The 27,114-nt window shown below is 42.9% G+C and overlaps 1 protein-coding gene across 7 annotated transcripts in view; it reads left to right on the top strand.

Annotated features, from left to right (window-relative positions):
* The window catches only part of Dgkh (diacylglycerol kinase eta), a 168,816-nt gene that overhangs the window by 117,837 nt on the left and 23,865 nt on the right, over positions 1–27,114 (top strand). For all 7 annotated transcript variants that reach the window (XM_021657592.2, XM_021657590.2, XM_060391482.1 and 4 more), the window contains 12 exons: positions 2,554–2,653; positions 5,287–5,560; positions 6,569–6,679; positions 10,505–10,636; positions 13,094–13,211; positions 14,621–14,731; positions 14,855–14,951; positions 20,034–20,141; positions 22,322–22,435; positions 22,692–22,826; positions 24,068–24,231; positions 25,509–25,614. In XM_021657592.2, coding sequence (XP_021513267.1) covers positions 2,554–2,653; positions 5,287–5,560; positions 6,569–6,679; positions 10,505–10,636; positions 13,094–13,211; positions 14,621–14,731; positions 14,855–14,951; positions 20,034–20,141; positions 22,322–22,435; positions 22,692–22,826; positions 24,068–24,231; positions 25,509–25,614 — 1,570 coding nt within the window. The remainder of the gene's footprint in view (positions 1–2,553; positions 2,654–5,286; positions 5,561–6,568; positions 6,680–10,504; positions 10,637–13,093; positions 13,212–14,620; positions 14,732–14,854; positions 14,952–20,033; positions 20,142–22,321; positions 22,436–22,691; positions 22,827–24,067; positions 24,232–25,508; positions 25,615–27,114) is intronic.

Raw genomic sequence — 27,114 nt, 5'->3', positions numbered from 1 at the left:
CTCGGTTTATTACATACTTCACTTGTAATTTAGAAGAAACATGAAATAAATCATCGTCAAGGAGTTCGCTTCTAACAGAGATGCAAACGTAGTAACAGCTTCTTTTGAGGATGTATCTCCCAGGAGCAGGAACGAGCACTGAAGAAGAGGAAAGGGGAAATGGCTCGGGCAGTGCACCACTGTGGTTGATGCAGAGAGAGAGAGATGGGTAGCACTCTGTTGCAGAGCTGACGGCTGCAGTGTGTTTAGTGAACAGTGTTGCTTACAGAAATGTATATATGTTCAGATTGCTCAGGCCTCAGCTCTTCCTGCCTGTCTTGTCCTGGGTTCAACCCGCCTATTACTCTCCTGGCTCCAGTAGACACTTGACTTCGCCAGCCTTGCTCTCTGAATCAAATGCATATCTATTAAATAGGACCTCACCTTAAATGCACTGTAGTCTAGGCAGTCTTTATCCTAGAATTCTTCTGCATCAAGTGGATAAGATTACAGATCCACACTACCTGGCCCACCTTAAGTATACATTTTACGATAGAAACTTAATCACTATTTAGATTAAGTCATTCCTCCAGAATATAAATATCCTTTATTTCCTTTTGTAATGTGTAACCACAGAGACCACAAGGCAGAACATCTCTTTCTGTTGTTGCCCCTATCTGAGCATCAAGCACCCTCACACACATCAGTCATCAGCCCTCTACACACGAGGTACACAGGACCAGGCTGCTCCTTCAGCCTGTGTGCCCCTCAGAGAGGTAGGGTAACTGAGGGAGAAGCCTTGGCTGCTCCTTTCCCTTCTACCATGATAGGCTGAAGGGCCCCTTCTCCTCAGTCAGTCGCACAAGAACAGCAGTGGCCAGTGCTGCAGCGTGCACCGCCTCACAAACCCAGGAGGAAATTAGATCAAACCATTACAGTAATGGCAAGACGGAGCCCGCTAGCTTGGAGTTACACAAATTGGTGAGAATGCCAGTGTTTCCTCTCAGAAGTGGAATTTCACAGAGGATGTTCTGGTAGGGCGCATACGAGAAACGCCATGATGGCCTGACATCATATTTCAAGAAATTCAATAAAGGTATATTACACATGAACAAAGAAGAAAAATTATACATGAAGTACGTGAGTGAGTCTAAGAAATGGCAAAGTAGGCTCTCTTAATTCCCCTAAGAATTTGAACTGAAGGGCTGGAGTGACTGGCTGAGCACTTAAAGCCTGCTGCAGAGGACCATAGTTAGGCAAGGCAGCTCACAAGCATTTATAAGTCCAGCTCCAGGGTATCTGACACCTTCTTCTTGTCCCTTCGGACACTGCATGAATGTGGTTACACATACGTACATACATACATGACGTGCAAGCACACACACACACACACACACACACACACACACACACACACGTAATTTGTTAACCTTAGAAATAGAGAACAGAAACTGTAATTTGAAATGCCAGGCATTGCCGTGGGAATTGTGCCTGCAGCGCAGTGGTCTGAGTGTTTGCGTAGCACGTGTGAGGCTTGGGTTCTGTCTCTGGCATCAGGAAGCAGGCTGAGGGATAGACGGCCAGCAGATCTAGTCCCCAGGCAAGAAGTAAAACAAAGGCTGTCAGGAAGAATGCATTCAGATGACCAGTTCAAAGGTCTGGAGTGTCTGTGCACGCATGCGTGTGTACCCTGTGCCTGCTGCATGGTTTGATTTTTGTAGTATTCGGGTATCTGGTAGCTGCCATTACTCACCTACTGGAGAAAGTTGTGAACGTAAAAGGAAAAAAAAAAAACCTACGGGAACAGTTTTCTTTTCAGATTCTTTAATCTATACCAATGACAGATGTTTCTATCATTGTTCACTTTTTGCCAGAACTGACCTATTCATATGCCGTTCTGCTGGTTATTTTGTACACGCTTTTTTTTTTTTTTTGAGAGGCAAATGTGTTTCACATTATTTTTTTCTTCCAGTCCATTTCTTTTGCAAAGACACCAAATGTAATTAAAAGAAACAAACAAGTAAGCCGTATATTTGCTGACACAAATGAGAACTAAATTGAATCAGGCTCATAGATTATTGCATTGTTTATCTTAAGGGGGCGAAATGGATGGGTTTACAGAGACTATAACTCAGTTCAAGTGTCTGATAGCTTGGTAACAACACATACCCACTCTTCTTCAGGAGCACTGTGCCACCAAGACACCTACTGTGTCTATTTGCCGACCAGTAGATCCAGTATATCCTGTAGATAGTGGATGTGTCTTTTTGCTCAACATGAAAAGGCTGTGGAAGATACTGTGCTATTTTTAAGTGATCTGAAAGTATTCTTCGTAAGCCTTAGTTGGGCATTTGAGGATGGTTCCGTGCAGCCTGACTATCAGGATGGAGAGCGGGTTTACTCATGTATCCAGAAGTCCTAAATAGATCTAAGATGTATTAGCACAGGTAGAAGTGTGTTCTCATACAGAAATGCTCCCGGGTGCTTTGAGTTTGCTTACTTATGCTTGCTTTCAAATAAATTTGTACATTAGGGCACACTGACCCTGTGTGGTGCAATTTCTCTTCCTCAAAGGATACTCTGTGAAACCGTGAAAGACTTCGTTTCCAAAGTGGAGAAGGCATACGACAAAACACTGGAAAATACAGTAGTAGCCGACGCTGTGGCCAGTAAAGTAAGAGGAACGCATCAAGGGCGCTAAGTTGTTTATTGATATTATGTTTGCCGAGCTGTGTTATAAAGACTGCTTTGGTTTGCTCTTGCCAAAATGTCTAAAGAGGGGGAAAAATGATGTTTTTAATTAGGTATGAGGATATACAAAACACCTTCTAGTTTATGGTTGACCTTTAATAGTCACAAAAGCTGCATTGCTGGAAGTATTCGGCAAATCAAAGTTTTTGATTCACATTCCTTTCTCTGTGATTGACATCTTGAAGGGCATACAGTCAGCATGCCAGGGGAGGATGTCAAGGGACTCATGGTCCTGTTGAATGAGGCCTGGCTTTCCACATCAGACAAGCCTTGGTGGTCCATTTCCCTCCCAGAATGAGTCCTTCCATTCTCTAGACTTGAGTCCTTCAAAGTTCTGTTTCTTTTCTTTTGTCCCCTTCATGAGCTTTCTGATGCTAAAATAAGGATAGCATACTGACTTTCCGAGCCAGCGTCTTTACTTCTAAAGTTCATAAGAGGGCCTTTTTACATAAGGCTTGGGTAGCTTTGGCTTGGGAAGGATTTCTTCCCCTTAGGTTCATGCTGTAGCAAGTGGATTGAGTGGGGGGAAAAAAAGAAAATGGAAATAAGCTTTTTTTTCTTTAAATTTTAATGTAGTCTTTGGAATTTTTATACACATATACACTGTATCTTGACTATATCTGCCCCTCCCTCTCCCCCTAACTCCTCTTGGGGTCCTAACTCCATCACATCTCCTTTCCAACTTCATGCCCTCCTTTCATAATTATTATTTTTTTCATTCCCCTGAGTACAGTTATTGCCTCATGTGTGGACATGGGCGTGGGGTCATCCACTGGGGTAGGGAATCTGCCAATGGCCACAGCCCTAACTCCTCCCCCAGAAGTCATCAGCTGCCAGTAGGTCCTTAGGGGAGCTAGGGGTGGGACCTTCAGAACCCTTCTCCTCCTCAACACTGGAATACTTAGCTGCTGATCTTATGCAGGCCTTGTATAGGAGACCACAGCCACTGTGAATCCAAGTGCGCCATGCCTCGTCTGGAAGCTACCATTCCATACCACTCCTCCCTACCCTCCAGCTCTCACATTCTTTCTGCCCCCTCTTCTGCCATGTTCCCCAAGCCTTGGGGATGAGGGTGGGTTGAGGTAGGTGTCTCACATAGCTGACCATCTCAAGTCCCAATTTGCACATATTATCATTCACTACGCAAGACCAAGGACTCTACCAGAATGCTCCCAGAGCTGACAAATACTTCCAGCAAAGTGGTGGGGTACAAAAATAATACATAAAGTCCAGTAGCCTTCTTAGTTACCCCTGACTACGACACTGAAATAACCATCGTGAAGTATTTCACTCATCTCCTTCTCTGTGGAGCTTCGGAAAGCAGGGACCCTCTCTTGGATACACTTTTAAGTCCTTCTGCTGTGGCTTTGCTCGGCTTATCATCAAAGACAGAGAAATGGAGCGGGGAATAGACCAGGAATTCTGTGGAGACTGAAGGTACATTTACAGTAGCATTAGCAGTTTTCATCCCGAATGTTTCTTTAACCTGTAGGAAAACAATAAACGCTGAAAGAAACAAGACCTCTGTTCTGGTTCTTTCTGTCCCCTCCTCTTTCTCCTCATTCTTGTCCATTTTTCATCTTTCTCTTTCTTGGACCCAGTAGTCTTGTTGGCGCTGTCCAGGTCTTTACAAAACAGAACTTCAGCTCAGCCATGCATATAGATGTTAGAAAGGGTGCCCTGAAAGAAGCCATGTTGTTCTCGTATACTGTATCTTTTTTTGGCTTAGTATTGGTTGTGTTCCAAGGGAGAATAGCAGGTCGTAGGTTGTAAAAATTTGAACCTGTGGTGCCTGGAGAGGTGGCTCAGTGGTTACGAGCACTTGTTGCTCTTGTAGAGGACCCAGGTTTGGTTTTAAACACCCATGTGGTAGCTCATATAGCGCCTGTTCCAGGTGACCTTGAGATCATCTTCTGGCTTCTGTGGGCACCAGGCACACACATGCTATACATATATGCACTCAGGTCAAACTCCCACATATATAAAAATCGTTCTAAAAAGCCCTCTTTCAGTAGACTAGGGGAAGGGGATGGGGGAAGAGGGGGGGAAGAGGGAGGGAAGGTAAGGTTGGGGGGAGCTGAGGGAGGAGCCTTCAACTGGGATATATAATGAATAAATTATGAAAAAATTTATTTAAAAAACATGATGAAAGTTAACAAAAAAGACTTTAAATCTTGAGATAGAATTGAGTCAATAGGTGGACATGAATTGTACGTGTGTTCAAGTCATTTATGCCATAGTCTATATCAGTAAGCAGATATATATGTTCTGTACATTAGGAACCACTCACTTAAAGATCATTTTCTGTCTTCACTAAATTTAAAATGGATGTGTTCTCAACCCCAAACATCTGCAGAATAGAAGACTAGTATAGCTACTTGGATGTTGGTGTTTTTATCTCCAGTGATTAAAAACATTCAAGATTTATCTCACATAAAAATACCCCTTCGATCGTGCCTGCCAGTCTAACATATTTGAATTTCTTCCTCATCACCATTGTCAATATACTTGTCTATTTTCTCTTCACCATCAATGGTGTTCTGTCTGTGTTCTTAGTGCTCAGTCCTGAATGAGAAGCTTGAACAGCTGCTCCAAGCCCTGCACACAGACTCCCAGGCCAGTCGGGTTCCCCCCGGGGTCGGCCCTGCGATCCCCGAAGAAGATGCCCTGGAGTCCTCCAGTGAAGAGTCCCTGGGTGAGAGCAAGGACCAGCTCGTGAATGACATCGCGAAACCCTCCTCCCAGAAAGCCATGAGACCCCGCGAAATCATGCTGCGCGCGAACAGTTTAAAGAAAGCAGTGAGGCAAGTCATTGAAGAGGCTGGAAAAGGTACATGCTCACAAAATTAGCTTCAAAGAGGCCGGCGGCATCCCTGCTTAGAAGCATAACCGGTGTGCGTGATGCTCAGATTCGGGTACACCTTTAGAAAAGGAGTCTAATGACGTGCTAGGAGACAGACTATTCGTTCACAAAAGGGAAATCTGTACTTAGACTTACCTATCCTTTCAGTAGCGAGCATCAGCATAGTAACGATGCGTGAAATAAAGTTTCAGAAGTAAGTTAAGTTGCGGTATTTTCATCACCGCTTAAGCAGAAAAGTACCATATAGAACAAACGTAAAGATTTCAATCTTTTTACTTTATAGGCAAGCCTTTACTTCTTAGAGTCAGACTTGTGGCTGCCAATAATAAGAATTTCTTAATGTTGATTTCTTAACATCATTAATTTTTTTTAAGAGTATAAAAGTCTATCTGAAATTTAAAAGGCGTACTTTTTATCTCTATTGCTGTGCATGATGTGTGTCAGAGTGTGGCTGTGTTTATGGAAGAACAGGCACCAAGGGAGGCGTTGAGTCCTCTGAGACGGAGTTAACGGGCAGGCATGAGCTGCCCGTCATGGATGCTCAGAACCAAACATGAGTCCTCTGCAAGCATAGCCTGTGCCCTTAGCCACTGGCACATAACCTCCAGCCCCTAGATTTAAATTTTATTATGAGTATAATGTATACGCTTCTTAGAATTTTAGTGCTGGGTGAAAGTTGAGCTCTGTGAATAATGTTGGGAACCCCCTTCCAGGTGTGTAACTTGTCACCTAGCTTTGAATTTTGTTCTAAATTCATGGATAATTTTATTCCGGTAAATACATAATCTTAACAAATTACTAACCTTTTCTGTTCTCCACAGACATCACTCCTGGTTTTGTAATTAAATAATGTCTCTTTGTGAATGTAGAATTTCTTTTGGTACTTGGTTCAGTTTTTCTTCCTAAGCATATCTTAATATGAATTCATTTTAATTTTCACTTATGCAAGTCTGTTTCCCTCCTTGCCACTTGAAGTTATGGATGAGCAGACAGTTCAGCCCTGTGAGCCAATTAGTCAACCTTGTGACTGTGATAGCCCAGAAAGAGATGAATCTAAAGACGATGAGACGAAAGAGGCGTTAGCAGGTGAGAAAACTGTGGTGACGTCATTTTGAAATCAGTTACAACTAACTTTGCATTTAGATTTCGGTTTTCAGTTAGAAATGAGCTGTTGAATTTTTATTTCTCAGAGGTTTTTTTTTTGTTTTTTTTTTTTTTGGTAAGTTTATGTTAGTCACGCACGCCAAAATCATAGCAGTAACAACAGGCCAGCTAGGCTTGCCAAGTATTGTTATCTCCGTTGTGTATTCTAGAGACAGACAATAAACTAAGTGCTATGAGGCTGAAGGCAGTCATCCTTGGGACCTCAGAAGACACACCTTTCCCGAGGTTAGCCCAGCATAGCTCCCAGATTCTTTGAGAAACTGCAGGAAAGTTGCTGTCCTCGCATTCACCAAGGTTGGCCTTGAGGGGGTCAGCAGTCCCTTGGATTTTGCTCATCAGCCAATGCTTGTGTCTACATTAAGCTTTAAAAAGCGTGAGGCTTCTAATCACAGCCCTGCCTCCACCAAAGCACTGTTGCCTAGAAATTATTATGTTGTTGCTTGAGGATCACTAACTGCTTCCCTGCCTTTCCGCCTTCAGTAGAAAATGAATTTGTCCCTTTAGCAGTTCACATAATGTAAGTGGAAAGTTTCTAATTACTGTTGGGTAAGACAGAAGTTAAAATAATAACTTAATATGATAAATGTAGTCTTTATTAAGTTAATATAAAATATTAATGATATGCGGTAGTATGAACAATAATTATAAGGTGCTTAAGGAAAGTAGCATAATATATCTTTAAGTTCATGAAAATTTCATTTGCAGACTTAGACTGATTTATTTTTTTTAGCTTTTCTGTAGTTTTTCTAACTGCTGTGGACTATTTTAATTGGATTGTAGTGAAGGCTTCGCATGTGCCCAGAATGGTTTCTGGTACGAAGGGTTTTTATAAATGTTTGCTCTCTATTGTTGCTCTTATTGATGCTTTGAGAAAATTTGGTTTGCTTGTACTTAAAACTCCTAAGAAAATCAAAATTAGCTTCTGTGAAGTTCAGATATTCAACATACATATCTACGGACAAATTCTTACATTCTGTTCCCAGAAAATGGAAATTGACCCTTCAAGGCATTCGGTTCCAATACTTTTCTCATGTTTGGCTGTAATTGTTAGAAGAATATTCTTTATCATTAATTTACATTTTCATGCCTTGAAATTCAACCCATGTTGGAGGGTGTTAGTGGATTTTATATATCATGATGCTGGCAGTAAGAACTCCTGGCCTTTGGATGGTGTCTTTATGATTGGCGTGAGAGTTCTTGTCCCACAGGGCATTTCACCAATTCCAAGATGAATCCGTCTTCTGGGGCTGTGTCTCCCCCTTCTTCACCATGGCAGTCCTTACGTGAGGCTGTAGTTGGCTTCTGCGGCGTCATGTCCCCTTGCTGCATCTGACGTCTTCCTTCACATTCGGTGTCTCGTAGCTCTCCCCACTAGTCTATAATTTGGTGATTCCGAGTTGTACGCTTTTTTCTTTTCTGGTTGTGTCCATCTGGTCAGGGTCTATCTTAAAATGTTTTAAACAGTCTCCAGATGATTTTTGTGGGGCAGTTACATGGACATCCACATTTTAATGTTGCCAAAACTACTGAATTTCTTTTCAAATTTTATTGCAGTAGCTTTCCCTTGTCTTTGTAACCTTTTGTCTTTTTGATTTGGGCCTATCATTCCTATATTTTGGATTCTTCTGTCATCTCCAATGTACTTTACCTGTATAAGGGGTAGCCATGTTTTTTGACGTTTTCACCTGTTAAAAACTACCAACCACAGCAGGGTTAGCAATGACATCCATGCATCTTCCTCATGTGTGCATTCTGGCCCATGACTTCCAGTCAGCCATTACTCTACCTTCCTGTACTTTCAGAGACTCAAAATTTCCATTGGTTAGAGAGGAAAGTCTTTAATCTTGCCATATTTGATGCCAGTTTTGCCTGTAATCTAACTTAACTGAAAATCATTGGCAATAGAAGCGTTCCTGTGTTCAACTATCTTTATTTTTATTGAATCATCCATATCGTGTCATTATTAAATTATGCAATTGATGTCTAGGATGTGAGAAATACAGTATATAATGTGTTCAAGGTGACGCCTTATTTAGGAAGAAACATGAAGTAGTAATTTGATTCCCTGCGGTGGAGCATGGATCTTAGTCAGGACTGCACTTTCTGCTTTCTATCAGAGGTAAACATCGAGAGTTGCTTTGCTTTAGAAATTAGCTCCAGAAGCCCCATCTGTCACACACAAGAGTGGATCTTCTGCTACTTTTGTGCAGCTGGACCGCTTTAGATCAGAGAGAAGAGCACGTACGATTAATACAGTTAAGTTTGTAATTAGTCTGAGGGAGAGTGAAGATAATTAAGTTTTAGAGTAATTTTAAATTGAATTTAATGGCTAATGTTTTTTTAATACCTACTGATGGCCCCTAGATTAGTTCAAGGTGCTGTTTTTCCTCCATTAACCTGCCTTATGTTAGACAGAATTAAATCTTCCTTTTTGTCATTTTCTTGAAAATTTTAACTATTTGGATTTTTTACAGGAATATAACAAAGCCATTTAAAGCATGTTATCATTTGAATAAATGATGGCAAGGAAAGTACTTTGGTTTTCTTTGAAGATAAATGATATCTTTCCTTGATTTTAATTTTTCTTTTTATATGAAAATATTTTTACAAACTATATTTTGACCATATTCTTTTCCCTCCCCCAATTTCTCAGCTCCTCCCTAATCCCTACCAACCCAATCTCATGATCTCTCTCTCTCCCCCCAACAAAAACAAAGACCAAACAAACTAACAAATAAAACAAACAAAATACCACACACAAAAACACATAGAGTTCTGTATTGCTTTGGCCACTTGCTCCTCGGCCTAGAGCCTGCCCTAGAATGTGGCTGTTATTCCCAGTGGTACTCATTACAGAAAACTGATTTTCTCTTTCCCCTCAGGTATCAGTTGCAAGTAGCTTCTTGGTTAGAGGTGGGATTTTGTGTCTACTTCTTTATCTTGGTGTTTTGTCTGATTTGAACTCATGCAAGTCTTGTACATGATATGTCTTTCTCTGCGAGTTCACGTGTACATCAGCCCTGTTGTGTCTGGAACAGTGTTTGCAGTCATCCACCACCTCTGGCTCTTAGAAGCTTTCTGCCTCCTCTTCTGCACAGATCCCCGAGCCTTCCGAGGAGGAGTTTGATGAAGACATCTCATTTAGGGCTGAATGCTCCAAAGTTTCTAACCCTCTGTACATCGTCTAGCTGTGGGTGTTAATTACCATATACTGCAAGAAGCTATTCTGATGAGGGTTGAATGATGCACTGATCTGAGTCCTGGCCAAGTGTCTGCATTAATTGAAGACAATATTAATTCCTGCTGGGAGTCGTATCCCTTAAATATGATCATTTACCCAATATGCATGAGTAACAGGAAATGTAGGTAGTACGCAGCATAACAGTCTCCAGGCTTTACATTTTCTACTTATCAAGTGTGGGTTGATCACATTCAAATGAAGCATACTATTTTTTTTCATTCTATTTATTTTTAATGGTGGTAGATACCTATGTTCTGGTAGCATCTGTTCAAAACCAGAGATCAGTACATCTCTCTTGGTAGATACTCTCCTTTAGGACTCAAGAAAATGAAAATAAAAGGACAGTGAAGGTAAACATGATTAATGTCTTCAGCTCAACTCATTGATTTAAATAGCCATTTGGTTGTTGTAATTATGTGTATTTACTTTATATGGGTTTGTTTAATTTTATACTGGTTTCATTTGCCATTTTTAATCTGGATTATTTTTTTTTTTTTTGTCAACAGCCAAAATCACCTCTCAGTCTCCTGATGCCCAAGCAAGTCGTGGTCATTCCCAAACTGATTCTGTTGCTGGTCCAGTTGTGGCCACCACCAAAGAAAATCTGCCTGTGCTCAACACTAGAATCATCTGCCCAGGTAGCGCAGTGTGTGACATGGTGTATGTTTTAACCTATCTGTGAAAATGTTTACCTTCTTTTATTCATGAGCTACAGAAAGTGACAAGCTTTCCTTTAAGAGAATATTCTTGCCAGACTTAGTCCATTCTTCCATGTCTAATTGTATAGGACCTAGTCAAACACACGTTTCTGGGCCCTGCCCTGAGAAATGTTAGGTCATTGTTTCTCGGCCGGTGCCTGCACCTGAACTGGAGCTGATCTCCCCTTCTGTGACCTCCAGGTATCTCCACAGCTTTCCTGGTGGTTTTAAGAAGCCACTGCTTTCTCTGCAGACATTTTCAACCTAGTGTCTGTTCCAGTCTTGTTGAAATGAGTTTACCTCGGTTAGACACCAAAGACTGCAGGGAGCTGCTGGAGGAGAATACGTCAGAGCTTCCTCAGAAACTGGAGAAAAATACATCTTAAAGCTTCCTAAATATACGATTCCTTTGGTCTTCATTCAGAGTATGTTGGATCCATGTAGACCATGGAAAGTACCTTCTCATGTAATTTTTTTTTAAGGATGAGCTGTAATCCAAACACTCATTGGAGACTTTTGCTCTTCCCTTTTAGTAGTGACAGAACCACCAGACAGATGACCAGGGAAGTAGAGTTCCCAGAAGTCACATGAAACAGTAGGAGCCAGTCAACATCTAAAAAACTCGCAACCACAGAAGAACACTCATTCTTAAGAGTATGTGAAACGTCCTCAAGGGTAGAGCATCAGCCGGTTAGGTCACAAACCATTCTCAATAAAATCAAAAGGATTGCCAGATCACAGCTGTACTCTCAGCACAATGGAGGGAAAGCAGAGCCAGTGGGAGGAGGAGATTTGGGGAGTACACAAATGTGGAACTATGTAAGGGAAGAAATGAGAAGAATAGTAAATAATTAATTGTGGAGGAATTTTAATCCAGCAACCAACATGGCCGCTCTGGCAAGAGATCACATGGAAAGACCCTGTAGGGCGGTGTGATCTGGCTGGAATGCAGACAAGCTCTGGATTACAGTGTGGTGTGACTGGTGTGTACACTTTTGGTACACACCTTCAATCCCAAACCATGAAGGTTAGTTTATAGGAGGAAGCAGCCATGTTGGAAAGTGAGGGACAGACAAAGTGACCCATCAGAGAAAAACTTGACAGAATGAGTCAGAGATAGGATAAGCCCAAGTCTCACGAGAGCAGGACAGGAAAGAGAGGCTACTTAAGAACAGCATAAGGAGAGAGGGAGAGGCTTTTACTGGGAGTTTCTTACTGGGACAGTCAGGCAGAGCAATTCAAATAAGAAGGCAGTTTGAATCAGTCATCTTGGAGAGAATTATAGGCTAGAACAGCTGAGTCGAACCAGCCAGCGAGAGTTCGGAAAGAACTAGAAAAGCTTGGAATGGCTCTCATCTCATCCCCTCATCTGAGGAAATAAAAGCAACATTTACAACTAATAAATAAAATAGAGATAAAAAACTTTGAGACAAGTGAGAACAGAAATACACCATCCTAAAACTTAGCTGATGTAGCTGAAACATGCTTAGAGTGGAGTGTAATGCTGTAAATGCATGCTTTGAAAATACGCATTCATTTCACATCAACCACCTGACACCCACCTTGGTAAACTAGGACAGGGGCAAATTGATGGACGCAAACAGGCAAAGCTGACAATAAACATGAGAGTGTAAGTAAATAAAAGAATAAAAAAACAGTAGAGGAAGAATCAAGTAGAAAAACAGTAGAAGCAAGAATCGGAGAGGAAAGATTGAAGTCACTAAAATCAGGAATACGGAAGTCTTGAGACATAATCATGGAGCTTAGAGAAACAGGTAAGATTGTGATGGCAATGTCAACTGCATAATGACCAATCAGAACCCAGAGGAAACAGGGAATGCCTAAACACACAGGAGCCAAAATTCCACTCAAGAAGAAATAGAAACAAGATTAAAGGCATGGCAGCACATGCCTTTAATCCCAGAACTTGGGGAAGCAGAGGCAGGTGGATCTCTGTAAATTCAAGGCCAGCTGGTCTACAAAGCAAGTCCAGAACAGCCAAGGCTACACAGAGAAACCCAGTCTTAGAAAAAGAAAAAAAGAGAAAAGTTCCACTCGAAATTGTATCAAAAATGACAAAATACTTAGGAATGAATTTAGAGCAGAAAGTGAAATGCTGAAAGCTACAAATCATAAAATTCCTGAATAAGTGAGAAAGTATCATGGGTATTCCTTTTCATGTAATAAAGAATTTCTTCGTAGTTCCTTATTACAACATACAGACATCTGGATCTATTAAAACACTTCATATTTATAAACATTTGAGTTTTGGCTACTGAGTGGCCGCTGGAAATAAACCGGGCTTTGGCAGCAAGGCGTCTGAGGCAAGGCCAGGTTGAGTAGACCAGATATGACTCTCTTTCACTTAACATGTGATCCTAATTATTTTTCTGTCAGGTTTAAGGGCCGGACTCGCCGCCTCCATTGCTGGGAGTTCCATCATCAACAAAATGTTGCTGGCAAACATCGATCCTTTCGGAGCAACGCCGTTTATTGACCCAGATCTGGATTCCCTGTGAGAAACACTTCTGAAGTTATTTGGCTTCAGCTTTTTTTGCTTGTTTGTCTGTTACTGTTTTGTTCAAACATTAACCTTCTGCCCGTGTCCCCAAGTACATGGTTCTTTGTGCAAAGAGGGTGGTGCAAATGCTGAGAAGCAGAGACTGACAGGACCTGTGGGCTGTCCCTCAGGCCGTCCTGAGCCTGGCCCCTTCCCCACCTGCTGTTCAGCAGCCTCTCTCCGGTGCAGGCTTCTTGCCTCTCCCTGAAGGGGCACCTTAGTGCTGGTTCGCACCTGTGTGTCCGCCCCCCCCCCCCCCCGCCTTCCCCACGCCTCGGTCTGCTGATCCTGTCATCTTTCCACATCCCGCTGCACAGTCATCCTTTTGTATGTTGAGGCGGGGTCTCTCATGTGAACCTGGAGCTGGCCTGCCGGTTTGGCTGGTCTGGATCGCGCAGGCAGCTTGCTCTGGGCCCTGCTTCTTCTTCTTGTGTGCTGAGATTGCGTGACGGCTCCCTCGCCCACCAGGCATTAACCTGGCCATCTGACCTCCGGTCTTCACTCCCTCCTAAATGTGTGTGAATTCTAAAATGCTTTTTTTTTTGTTTTTTTTCTTAATCTTTCTTTTGTAGTGGCATTTCTCAAGGACAGTATTATGTTTTATTTTATTTTTAGGATTTAAAAAATTTATATTTATCTAGGTCTGTGTATCTATGTGTGTGTGTGTGTGTTTATTTGCTTGATCACTCCCACGCATACCATGGCATGTATCTGATGGTCAGAGGACGGCTTGCAGGGGTCAGTTCTATCCTTATACCAAGTGTGTGCCAGGAATTGAATTCAGATCATCAGGTTTGGTGACAAATACCTCAACCCATGGTGGAAGGAGAGAATCAACTCCTGCAAATTATCTTTTGATCTTCATTCATATGCCATGGCGTTTGTGCAACACCCATCCACCCCATTAAAAACAAAATTGTAAAAATAAAAAAAAAAAAAAAACAAGTATTAACAGGATGTATAATGATGTATTTGTTGCAGTTTGTCCGTTGTTAAGGTCTGAAGTGGAAGAGACTCGCATGGTTAGGAAAGAGGAGTGTGCCCCTGAGTTTAAAGCCTCCCCCCATAGATACCGTCATTGGCCTGCGCAGTCAGAGCCTTGTGTGAAAGACAGAAGCCTTAAGGCTGTCGAGCTTAATAGAAAAAAAAGACAATGACTGTCTCTGCTTTGCTTTTGCCTCAGACTAAAACTTACGTACGTGCACTGGGCCTGTGCACGTTGCGTCTCTGTAGGATATGATTTCCACTTGGCACCCTCCAGGAAGAATGGCGGCCACGTGGCGTTCAGTGCGGCCAGGTAGACAAGCTGTACTTGCTGTAATGAATCTGAAACTGACTTCTATGTACTTTCCTCATTACCATAGAGATGGCTACTCGGAGAAATGTGTCATGAACAATTACTTTGGGATTGGATTAGATGCAAAAATTTCATTAGAATTTAATAATAAGAGAGAGGAGCACCCTGAAAAATGCAGGTAATTTCAATAATAGCAATAATGTTGTTACGTGAAGGCAATTTTACTTTCATTTCATTTATTATCTCTTGCTTTAAGGAGCAAATAAATAACATTTCCTGAAAAAATATTTATTTTTTTCAGAAGCCGAACTAAAAACTTGATGTGGTATGGAGTTCTGGGGACCCGGGAGTTATTACAGAGATCATACAAGAATCTTGAGCAAAGGGTTCAACTTGAGGTGAGTTCATCTTAAAGCAAAGACATTGGGGTTCATCCTACGTAGTTGAGGCACTAAATGACCTAAATTCCTCTTAATTGTGGATAAACATATTCTACAGGTAGTGTCAACCCTGTCTAGAACAGACTTAACCTTACCGTTTTCTCTTCTTCCTGAAGCTGGGGCTATCAAGGTGGAGCCTAGCAAGGGCTTTACCAGGGCAGTGTCTTTCATAATGGACTTTTTCACTTAAATGTTCCAATTCTACAATGCCGAATGCTTTATAAAAAATCCTTGAAAATAATGTTTGCAGTTCATACACTTTAGTTTAAATGTATTTATTTTGATCCGATTATTTCTAACAAGTCAAAGAATAAGATTTTGACAAACTTTTTTCCTGATTTACGTAGAAACTTAAGCATAGCAAAAGTTACTTCATTTCTTGAAACAGCAGGAAATAGATGGTTGGAAATCCTTGGAGTCTATCATTGCTATAAATTTATTTTCTTTTATCATTGGTCCAGGGCATATCTTTTCTGTCTTATTTTCCTTTTTGATCAGTTGTTTTTACTTAAAGCATACTACTAATACAGAGGGATTTATAACTCTTAAGTCTTAAGCGCTCTGAATATTGTTGCCTTGGCATCATCTTCACAGTGGGGTGTAGGCTAACTAGATGATCCAGTCATCATCAACTAAATGCCAGAAAGGTAAGCCCATTGCTCCTTTGCACTCCGGAAATAGCACTAGCAGTCAGCTGCTTCTATTTGTAGTTGCTTATAAAATTAAAATAGAGACTACTGGGTAAGAGGCTACAAAATCAGGAAGGTTCGCCTTTTGCCAAGACTCCATCACAGAGCCACCTCAAGTCATTTAGGGGTCCTCTTCGTGTCTATGGTATTGTATGTGTTCCTTTGTTTTGGATCCATGTCCCCAGTTGGCCACACTCCTTAAGAACAGTTAGAGAACCTTAGCGCATAATACAGTAGCTGACATCTTCTCGAGGCTGAAGTGAGTAGAGAAATTATAATTTGGCAAGGTGAGATGCTCCTCAAATTATGTCCAGCATGGGTCCAGGAACGGACCTGCTTTGGGACATGAGGGAATGAAGAAATGACAGACAGACACATGGACAGAAAGCTGGGACTGGTGGTTGGCTCTCAGCTGCAGAAGCTGCAACACTCCAGGAACTCCAGCATATAGAACTGAACGGGGAGGCAGGTTATTATATAGTGATAAACATGGTGGTGGGGTTTACGGTGTACAGCTGGATCAGGAGCGGTCTCTGTAAGGGAGAACTTCCGGCCATAAACTCCCAGGGAGCAGAAAGCTGCACACATACTGTCTACACTAGCACTTGGTCCCTGAGGAAGGCTTTGCCGTGCCTCTGAGCCTGAGGCTTACCAGCGTCCTCGATGTGGTTGTACCTTGTGTCAACAACACCCATCCTCTCAGGATTTCACTCGCTCAGGCTGTCTTCCTCCTCTCCCTACAGATGAATCTGTTCATAAATTGGGGCCGGGGGGAGGTTAAAAAATAGAGCCAAGCAGGATGGCACATGCCTGTAATCCCAGCTCTTCTGGTGTGGAAGCAAGACAGTTGCCCACATTCAGATCTGGAGTTTCAGGGGAGCTAAGGCTACATAGAGTAAACCCCCCCTTTTTTTTAGAAGACAAAACCAAAAAAACAAAACAACTCCAAAACCATTTAATATACGTAGCCTTCTAAAGGGCTCATCATGGGCTTGCCAACCTCACACGTGCTCAGAATGCTTACTTCGCCCATAGCTGATGTCCTGACTCAAAGGCTGTCTTATAATCAACTGTTGGCTCCGTGGGTAAAGGTGCCTGCTGCCATGTCTGGTAATAACCAGAGTTTAGTTTCTGGAGCCCACATGGTAGGAGGGGAGAGCTGACTCCTGCAAGCTGTCTTCTGACCACACACATGTGCCGTGGTGCATGCATGTTCCCGCACACGCTTAGATAAGTGTAACAAAAAGAAAACAAGTGGCGTCTGAAACATCTGTACTTTGATATAATCTGGTGTCCGTCGATCATGCAGTCACAGGTACTGTTAACGTCTGGCTTGTTGCCTATGCTTGTAACAGAGGGTAACGCTGAGTCCATATTTAGCGGACATAAAAAGATACATGTTTTTTAATCAACAAGCATCCACTCTTTGAATTTATCCATGGACCCTTGATTTTCAAACCTCAAGTTAAGAACCTGTATATAAAGCATATATTAGAGGATATATGGCCTGGTTGTCCATACCTGTAATCATAACACTTGAAGTGTGGAGGCAGGAGGATCATGAGCCTGAGTCAGCCTGAGGTACATATACACTAAGTGATAAAAAAGAAACTAAAATTAGGAAAATAGGATAAGTGAGAACATGCTAATATATACTAAAAAGTGAAATAGAAAGGCTCAGAATTCCTTGTCTTTTTTTTTAAGTAAGAAAGAATAAAATGCTTTCCAAGAGCGTGAGTACAGAGGACCGTGTTTTTTCTCCTTGGTGATGGTGTGGGTGGGATACAGATGGAGCAGGGCCTCCCCGGGAGGGTCCTGCATTGTGTGCTAGTCCTGTCTGCGTTCACTGTTCATTCACTATTTTACACAGATAACTCTTTCCCCCTCGGTATGGAAGGATATGGATTTCGTATGTGGAGTTTGATTTGTGCCAGCGAAGACTTGGGCTGTGGCTTCTCTGTCTGCACATGGGTGGAAAAGTGCAAATTGGTGCAAATTCACTGGGCGAGACAGAAGTCACAGTGCAAACTGAGAAGTGAGGGGCCCATATAAGCGGGGTTTGCTGCGTGGCCTGGGGTGCTCATATAGCCCCAGCTTTCAGAGTGTGGGGACAGGCTTACGATCCTATCCCCGTGATGGGAACTCCAGCACAAGATCATAACATACTTGCTTGTTCCTTTACAGCAAAGTAAATGGGAGGTTTCACTAAAATTTACATACTTTAATTAACGGTGACTTGTCTATAGCACGCCTTACTTACGTGGGTCAAAGTAGTCCTGTTTTCTCACTGAAATAATGATCATAAGCTCTTTTGCAATTTAAGTACAAAGAGAATGTAAATAAAAAAAATAAATAACTGGAAAAATACAGATCCATATATAGGCTTTCATGATATTCCATTCCTTAACTGCTTATGTCCATATCCAAGTTTTAGTTGAGAATGAATAAAGAGAATAAAACAAACAAACAAAAAAATCCCACGAAATTAAAATACATTTGAGGAGCAACATTTATGAAAATGCCAATTTTGCTTGTACTCAGGAAAATTCACTCATTTGTAAATATGAAAGAAGTATGTTTGTCTTGTTTTGTATTTTAAGACATCGTCTCACTCTCAAACTAGTCTGGAACTTGGAGCAATCCCCCTGCCTCCACCCCAAAAGTATAAAATTACAGGTGTGTGCCGCCATGCCTAGTTTTTTTTTTTTCTTCCAGTTTTTAGGTTTTAATGGACTTGTAAACAAAAAGCTCCCGTTTCAAAATAAAAACGAATCCCAGATCATATAGATGTTTACGGTGATTACATTTATCTAAGCAACATACATATATGTTCAGTTGTAAGATGGTAACTAAATTTCCGTGACAAATACGCTTTTTAATAGCAAGAACATTGTAGAGTTAATGCAGAGTCCTAAGGATAATCTAGTAGTTGCTATGTTTTGTTTGGGTTTTTTTTTGTTTTATTTATTTTTTTTTTTTGGTGTGTGTTTTTATTTTGTTTTGTTTTTTAATCTGGAAAGGGTTAGGACTGAAGAGGTGGCTCAGCCTTTAAGAGCATTGGATGCTTTGAGAGAATTCAGGCTCCTGGCTCCAGCGTGAGCTAATAAACAGCTTTAACTCCAGTTCCAGGCGGTCAAGCGCCCTCTTCTGGTCCTCACAGGCACTGCAGTCATTCATACCGTGCTCTGACCGTCATTGCCCTCCTTGCCCGTCTAGTGGTAATTTCATTTTCATTTAGGTGAATTGGAAGGTGGACGTGCATGATGCTGCTCAATATGCAGAGTTTTTCTTGCCTTGGCATCTAGCTACAGGAACAATACAGCTTTGATTAAAAACTCTGTGCGTGTGTGTGTGTGTGTGTGTGTGTGTGTGTGTATAACGCAAGAGTACCAAGACACACACATGCAGGTCAGAGGACAACTTGGGGAAATTGTTCTTTTCATCTACATGTGGGTTCCAGGTATTGAACCCAAGTTGTCGGCTTGGTGGCAAGTACCTTTACCTACCAGCTCGTCAACCCCCCACTCAGCTTTCAGCTCAGATGGCTGCTGGTTAGTTACCAAACCCAGGCGAGTCCCGAGTTCAGAGAGGTTCTGAGTGACAGGAGTGGGCTCAGAGCCAGCCCATACAGAACCTGCTCTGAACAGAACCACTAAACCAACCACGGAGAGGACCGTGGAAACTCAGGCTAGAACAGGAGTTCTCAACCCGTGGGTCGCGACCCCTTTGGGGATCACATGACCCTTCTACAGGGGTCGCCTAAAACCACCGGAAAACGCAAGTAATTCCATTACGATTCATAAGGGTGGCAGAATTAGCCATGAAGTAGCGATGGAAATAATTTGATGGAAATAATTTTATGGTTGGGGGTGGGTCACTGCAACAGGAGGAACTATATTAACTAGGGTTGGGAACCACTAGGCTAGAATTTCTAGGTGTTCTGAAGCAGAGTCAAGAAAAGTCTGCCTGACCTGGAAGGAAAGATGAAGGAAAGCACACTTTCAATTCAATTTTGTAATGAAAATTCCTTCTTCAGTTATTTATACTTTAAAAAACTGTAATTAAGAGAAAAATGGAAGGCCTTTGGAATGTGTGACAGTGCATCTACAAGCGAGCGAGCCCCGGGGACATCACGCTATGCCTTGCCCTTTGTGACATGGAAGTGAGCACTGGGCACATGCCTGTCTCAGTAGCTCCAAAGTAACGCTCGTTCTGTCTGACCTGTAAGCACTTTATTTTTGAGACAAGGTCTCACGTAGCCCAGGCTGCCATTGGACTTGCTGTGCGGCCGAGGATGTCGCTGCTCTTGCTACATCCGCGCATTCTAACCTCCGCGCTTTTTGCCTTGCAGTGTGATGGCCAATACATTCCTCTCCCCAGCTTGCAAGGCATAGCGGTGTTGAACATCCCCAGCTATGCAGGAGGCACCAACTTCTGGGGCGGAACCAAAGAGGACGATGTGAGTAGCGTGACGGGGCTAGGGTTTGTTTCTTCGGTGGTAACTAAATTACTGGGGTGTCCGGCTTTTTCAAATGGGCTCTGTGGTATCCGTTCCTTGTCGATATTTGAGTGACAAGTATTTGGAAGGTGAGACGTAGAATTTGTCGTAACATCTCACTTCAACACTTTGTCTCTCATGAATGTACTCTCAAGTTTCTCCAGCGATCTGGCATTGAAGGTGTGCACCACCACAGCTGGCAAGGTTTGGGGCTGTTTCTGTTATTCGTTTGTTTGTTTGTTTTTGGTTTTTTTTGGTTATAGGTCCCTGAATTGTGAAACCACAGTCACATTTGTTTGGAACAAGAGCAGTTGCTCTGAAAGGAATGAAAAAGAGAACACACTTACTGAAGTGGGCCCACCATGAAAAGTGATGTATTTTTATGATCTCGAAGGTTCTCAGGCTGGTTTCAGTTTGAGGCTTAAGCGAGGTCTAATGCTAATGATGTGGCTGGGGTCTGGTTCTGTGGAAGGACATCCCATTCTTCTTGCCAGCAGGTTGCCACTCAGCTATGCTGAAGGTGTAAAATGAGTGAGAAAATACAAATAAAGTCGACATTCCTGAGCATCCACAGGCACTCGGTGTTCTGAGAGCTTTAGAGTCATTATTTAACACCCATGGAGTTTTTCTTTCCTTCTCTGTGTGTGCTAGAGATTAGAATGGAGCTCCTTGCACATGCTGGTTGAACCTTGTAACACTGAACTACATCCTCAGCCCCAAACCTTTTTTAATTTCACCATTGGAAAACAAACAAACAAACATACTGGAGACAGTTTCCACAGTTACTAACAGAGAAGCAACTCGAATCCAGGCGGTTTGATAACAGAATTTAGATGAGATTATCAGCGTCAGCAAGTTTGTGAGCTCGTATTTCCAATACAAGTTTTAATTAGAATATTCTTTTTTTCCGTCAGAATTACGTATGATATGGTAAGTGAGAAGGTGCCGTGAATGAAGTGATGCCAACTAAAGTTAAATTCTCAGGATGGAGTTTTGTGAACATGCACTCTATGTAAAAGCAGAGTGCGTCTGGGGAAGTTTTGTTCCCTGAGGTTCCTGGGTCCACACTCACAAATGCCTCAAAAGGTCATTTTATTAAAATATAAGGCACAGGGCTGGAGAGATGGCTCAGCCCTTGAGGGCACTTACTGCTCCCGCAGAGGGCCCAGGTTCAGTTCCCAGCACCCAGCACCAAGCTCACAACCGCCTGTAGCCACCTGCCGCTCCAGGGGGTCTATCCTTGTTTGCTTTCTGTTGCTATGAAAAACTCCATGACCTACAGCAACATGGGGAGGAAAGGGTTTATTGTCCCTCCTGTACTGGTCACGGGTGATTATGGAGGGAAATCGGGGCAGGAACTCAAGGCAGGAGCTGAAGCAGAGACCATGCTGCTGGCTGACTCTTCTCCCCGTGGCTTGCTCACCTTGCTTTCTAGGACTTCCTGCTTGGGGGGGGGGGTACTTCCTACTCAGGCTCTCCCACATCAATCAGTAGTCGAGAATATACCGGAGAGACATGGCTACAAGCCAGTCTGATGGAGGCCATTCTTTGATTGAGGCCTCCTCTTCCCAGGTGACCGTAGTCTGTGCCCTGGTGATAAAAACTAACACCCTTTTTTGTCTCTTCAGCCATCTGCACTCACCTGCAGATACACCGACATGCATATGATTATAAGACAAAGATAAATCATTTAAAAAGATAATAGTACAAATGTACGTTGCTCAGAATACTTTGAAAGAGTGTCTTTAAAACATGCCCAGTGCATAGGTTCATGGTATTTCCATGTTCACTAGCATCAACTTTAGGCCCTGAGTAGCTTTCTGAAAATTATACATCATGTTATCAAAATGTCTATGATTACGTAGGAATCCACATCAAGATGAACCGCTTAGAACTGTGTTAGTCCCAGGAGTGCCGAGTAAGACCTTTGCACATATTCGCGTGGATAATTGAAACCTTTTGGAAATGACGTTTATCCTAGGCCGTCTTCGGTGATTATTTCCTTGGGCCGTTACTTTCTGACATTTACCTTTTCACTTTTTTATGTTTTGGGTCTATCCGTATGGCGGGGTTTGGGGCCCGGCATTCCACTGTGCCTAACCCGTTGATGGAAATGTGTGTAATACAGTTTTCCCTTTTAGATATTTGCCGCGCCCTCGTTTGATGACAAGATCCTGGAAGTCGTGGCCGTGTTTGACAGCGTGCAGATGGCAGTATCGAGGGTCATTAAGTTGCAGCATCATCGGATAGCACAGGTCGGCTTCTCAGATCAAAACTCGCTAGGTTTCTTGGGTCATGGGGCATAGAAGGAAGCTATTCCTGATGCCTGCTGCACTGATGGCGTCTGTAAAAATACCAGCCTTGCGTTGTGTCACCATCACTGCGCCATTACAGTGGTGAGGCGTACTGTTCTGTCCCCCAGAGTGGAGTTAAGCCGAGCCCAGATAATGCACAGTGCGTCCATTCCCGGGTTGATCCGTGGTCTCAAATAACACGTTGGCTTTATTTCAGTGCCGCACGGTCAAAATCACTATATTTGGTGACGAGGGCGTCCCAGTGCAGGTGGATGGTGAAGCGTGGGTTCAGCCTCCCGGGATCATCAAAATAGTACACAAAAACAGAGCTCAGATGCTAACGAGAGACAGAGTACGTAACTCTAATTTTAATTTTTAATTATGTGTGTGCTGGGGCTGGGGAGGTGTTGGGTATGTGAGTGCCGTGCTCGCACAGGCCAGTAGGGGGCGCTGGAGCCCCCCGGAGCTGGAGTTACAAGTGGATGTGAGCCTCCTGCTAAGGGTCTGGGTCCTCTGCCAGAGCATCACGCGCTCTCTGTCTTCCAAACGTTCTCCTACAGCTTTATCAACTTTTTTTAAAAGTTGGGAAATTATGAAAAATAGAAGACATGGAGAGGAATTTAAATTATCTCTTAAGTATACCAAGTAGTATATTTGCAGCCGTCGGCTCACTGTAATTTTAAATACAAACAAATGTTTATTCGCTTTTATTTTAAATTAAGTGCTTTTTGTTTGTTTGTTTACAGTGTTTAGGTTTACCAAGCAATTGAAGAGCGAGTACATAGAACTCCTAGTTCTGTTCCTATATATTTCTTTCTGTCTACCCTCAGCACACATAGATACCTCTTGTTGATATTTTGTACAGTCTATACACTTGCTAACCTAATATATTATTAACTGCCAGACATTAAATTAAACATTTAATTCCAGCACTTGGGAGGCAGAAACTGGGGACCTTCTTTAGTTCAAGCCAGCCTGGTCTATGTAATGAGTTCCAGGCTAGCCAGGGCTATACAATGAGACAGTCTCAAACACACACACACACACACACACACACACACACACACACACACACACCACATTGCTCTTCCTGTTGTTCCCCAGTGTTCTACATCTTCTTTTTTCTTTCTCACCCTTAGCCCTGGCAGCCATGATCTTTCTAACCACATCTATAGTTTGGTCTTCCCCCAAATAAGTGTTTTTTTTTGTTTTTTGTTTTTTGTTAATAAAATAAAGCTGACAGTATTCATACCATCTAGTAAAAGAGTAAAGTAAAATTGTGATCAAATGCTAGTGAAATAAATAAAGATGGAAGCATAAGCATGATTAACATCAGTGGTGTGACCGTCTTCACTGATCACATTACTCGCTCTTTGATGGGATACACTGAAAAACTTGAAAGACCCCTTTCGCCAATTTAGTGGGTTCTTAGAGCACAGCAAAGCGCTATGAGTTTCAGACTCTTTCATTTCATGTAATACCTAGCTATCACGTATCTCTACTTCTATATCTGTGTGTGTGTGTGTGTGTGGCCAGTTATGTTAATCTCTGAGCTCTGACTTGGCCATTCCCTGCCACCCCGGTTTTGACTAGGCCTTTGAAAGCACTCTGAAGTCTTGGGAAGACAAGCAGAAGTGTGACCCCAGTAAGCCGGTTGTTCGGACAAACGTGTACGTCCATCCCGCAGCCGACCTGGCAACAGAAGAGCTGTCACAGATGCGCCTCTGCTCCCAGGCCGCGGAGGAGCTCATCACTAGGTAAGGAGCCTCTGTGTCAGCTCTGCCTGGGAGAGCTCCAGTCTTAGCCAGTTTGTAGGAGCCTCTGCTTCGGCTCTGCCTGGGAGAGCTCCGGTCTTAGCCAGTTTGTTTTCTTCTCTGAGGGAGTTTTTGCCACTTGGGGTTTTAATGTGCGATGTGTTAGCTCATTTCATTAGCTCCCTCCCGTGGGCCTCAGCCCTGTCTCATCCCCTTGATCAGATCTTCCACACAAGCCCCCTATAGTGTGCATCTTCTACAGCTTGGAAACCTCTCGTAAATTCGCCCGGCCACACAGTGCACTTTTCATTAGTTTCTGCACCAGCCACGTGCCTGCTGCCCTGTAACTACTTCCTGTGAATTCGATGTTGGGAGAACTCTGAACATGAGACATGATGCCACAGAAGGTCACAAGACAGAATCAACAGTTGTAGAATCGCTTCAGACAATACGCTCCACACACAGAAGTTATCTTTCTGGACACAAAGGGAAGAGATCTTAGAAAAATAAGTTTGATGTGTGCAAAAGATTAAAAAAAAAAATCGGCCAGGTGATGGCCATGGCACTCATCTTTAACCCCAGCATTTGGGAGGCAAAAGCCAGCCTGGTCTACACAGTGAGTTCCAGGACAGTCAAGGCTACACAGAGAGACCCTGCCTCAGAAAACAAACAAGATATAAAATCACTGCAACAGAACTGAATATCAGAGTGGAAGAGAGCCTATGACAAGATCTTCGACCCCTCCTCTTAGAGCATGGTTGGAAGACCTAACTCTTAGCCACGAAGTGGAAACGGATTCTCAGCCTGCCACAAATAGGCTCTGTACATATATTCAATCTCTGTGAGCCTCCACACCTTCAACTGCAGGCTTGAGAACATTTATTGTCATAGGCCGTGTGCATTAAACTTTATAATAAGTATAAAGCAGTTAGCAAGTAGGTGATAAATGTGGTAAGCCATACCCTGCTGTGTTGCATTTGAAGTCTCAGAGAATGAGACAAATTTCTGGATTGGGATATAACTGGACTACAACAGTTTCGGGTGTACAAGGCCCTGGGCTCGACCCTAGCACCACAGTGAACCCACAAGCAAGTGACTGTCTTGGTGACTTGAAAGCCGTGCCGTGTCTGTGGCCTTTCTCACTTCTCAGCACTGCCGTCTCCAGGCAAGGGCAGACTCTTCAGAAGGCTAGCTAGTCGCATATGGTGGAAGATATTCAGGAATCATGAGAAAGCACAGTGATGCCTTGCCTTGTTTATCTTGTCTCACTTTACTTCCAGGATTTGCGATGCAGCCACGATTCACTGTCTCCTGGAGCAGGAACTAGCTCACGCGGTGAACGCGTGCTCGCATGCTCTGAACAAAGCCAACCCGCGCTTCCCGGAGGTGAGGAGTTAATGGTAAATGCGCACTCCACAGATTCTTTTGGCATCTCGCCTCCTGTAGAGTACTGTAGAGACACTCCCTGGGGAAGAGAGGAGTGTCTTTCTGTTGCTGTGGTTAAAACACTGTAACCAAAAGGAGCTTCCCAGAAGACCCTAGCTTGTGTCAAGTTGACAATCTAACCATCATAGCTTCTTCATGAGTTTCTGCAAGAAGTTTTGTGGCCACAATTTTGTTTGCCTTTTTCTGACACACACACACACACACACACACACACACACACACACACACACACACACACAGAGCTCAGAAGACAACATGCATGAAAGAGTTCTCTCCTTCCACCGTGTGGCTTCTAGGGATTACACTGGGATGCCAGGTTGGGCGGCAAATGCCTTTACCTGCTGAATCCTCTCATGGGCCAAAGTTTTCCTTCTGTTGTCATCTTCCTTCCTCCCTTCTTCCTTGTCCTTTACTCTGTCCCTGGATCTTAAAGGACAAATCTAGAAATGACCGGAGGAGGAGCTTGGCTGGAGATGTTCAGTCATAGCCTGGTTGAGCTCTGATACTGTGCTTCACTTTTTGCTGAACTGTAAGTTGATGCTTCTGTAGCTTTTAACGTGAGTGGATACAGTGTAACTCTTCGAACATGAACTGCTGTACAACAGGAGTCTAGGGATAGCTGCTGCTATTGTTTTACTCTTTTAGTTATTCAATTGAAATTATCTGAATTAGTGTTCTGGTAAATGTTATTGCTCATGATTAAAGTACAAAAATCAGCGTATAACCCGTGACTCTCCCACAGCTTGACTGCTGTAATCGTCTGCTGCTGACCAGTCACTTAAACATGTTTTTTTTTAATTTTAGTTAGTTAAATTTTATGTGTATGTATTTATTTTAGTGTATGAGTGTTTTCCTGAATATAGTCCGTGCGCCCTAAGTATACAGTGCCTCCGGAGGCCAGGTGAGGGTGTCAGATCCCCTGGGGCTGGAGTTACAGGTGATTGTGAGCTGCCTGCCGTGTGGGCACTGAAAATTGGACCCAGATGCTCTGGAAGAGCAGCTGGTGCCTTTCTCTGCCGAGCCACCTCTCCAGCTCCTTAACACAAATTTTACATATCGCATATGGTGGAAGATATTCAGGAATCACGAGAAAGCACTTTTCCCGCAACACTGTAACTTCCTGGATAACTGTCCAGGCAGAGATGAGTTGGGTCATTTAGAATTTGAAGCATTTACCATCGATATCTGAGCTCACCACAAGGGCAAAAGGAAGGAGCTGAAATTATTACAGTAATCAAGTCCCTTCCTCAGTTCATTTCACCAAGTTGTGATTCAACAGGGCATTTCACACTTGTGTACACTTTCCTCAGCCGAGAGTGAGACACTAGTTGTGTGAATACATGAGGACATTTTTAAAGGGGTTTATTTTGCTTTAAACTCTGTATGTCTGTGTATATTTGTGTCTGTCTTGGGATATATGCAGGTGACTACAGGTATGCC

This window comes from Meriones unguiculatus, chromosome 9 (assembly GCF_030254825.1).
Source record: "Meriones unguiculatus strain TT.TT164.6M chromosome 9, Bangor_MerUng_6.1, whole genome shotgun sequence".
Classification (NCBI taxonomy): domain Eukaryota; kingdom Metazoa; phylum Chordata; class Mammalia; order Rodentia; family Muridae; genus Meriones; species Meriones unguiculatus.
Note: the sequence above shows the minus strand (reverse complement) of the source record. Positions and strands in the feature narration are given on the sequence as shown.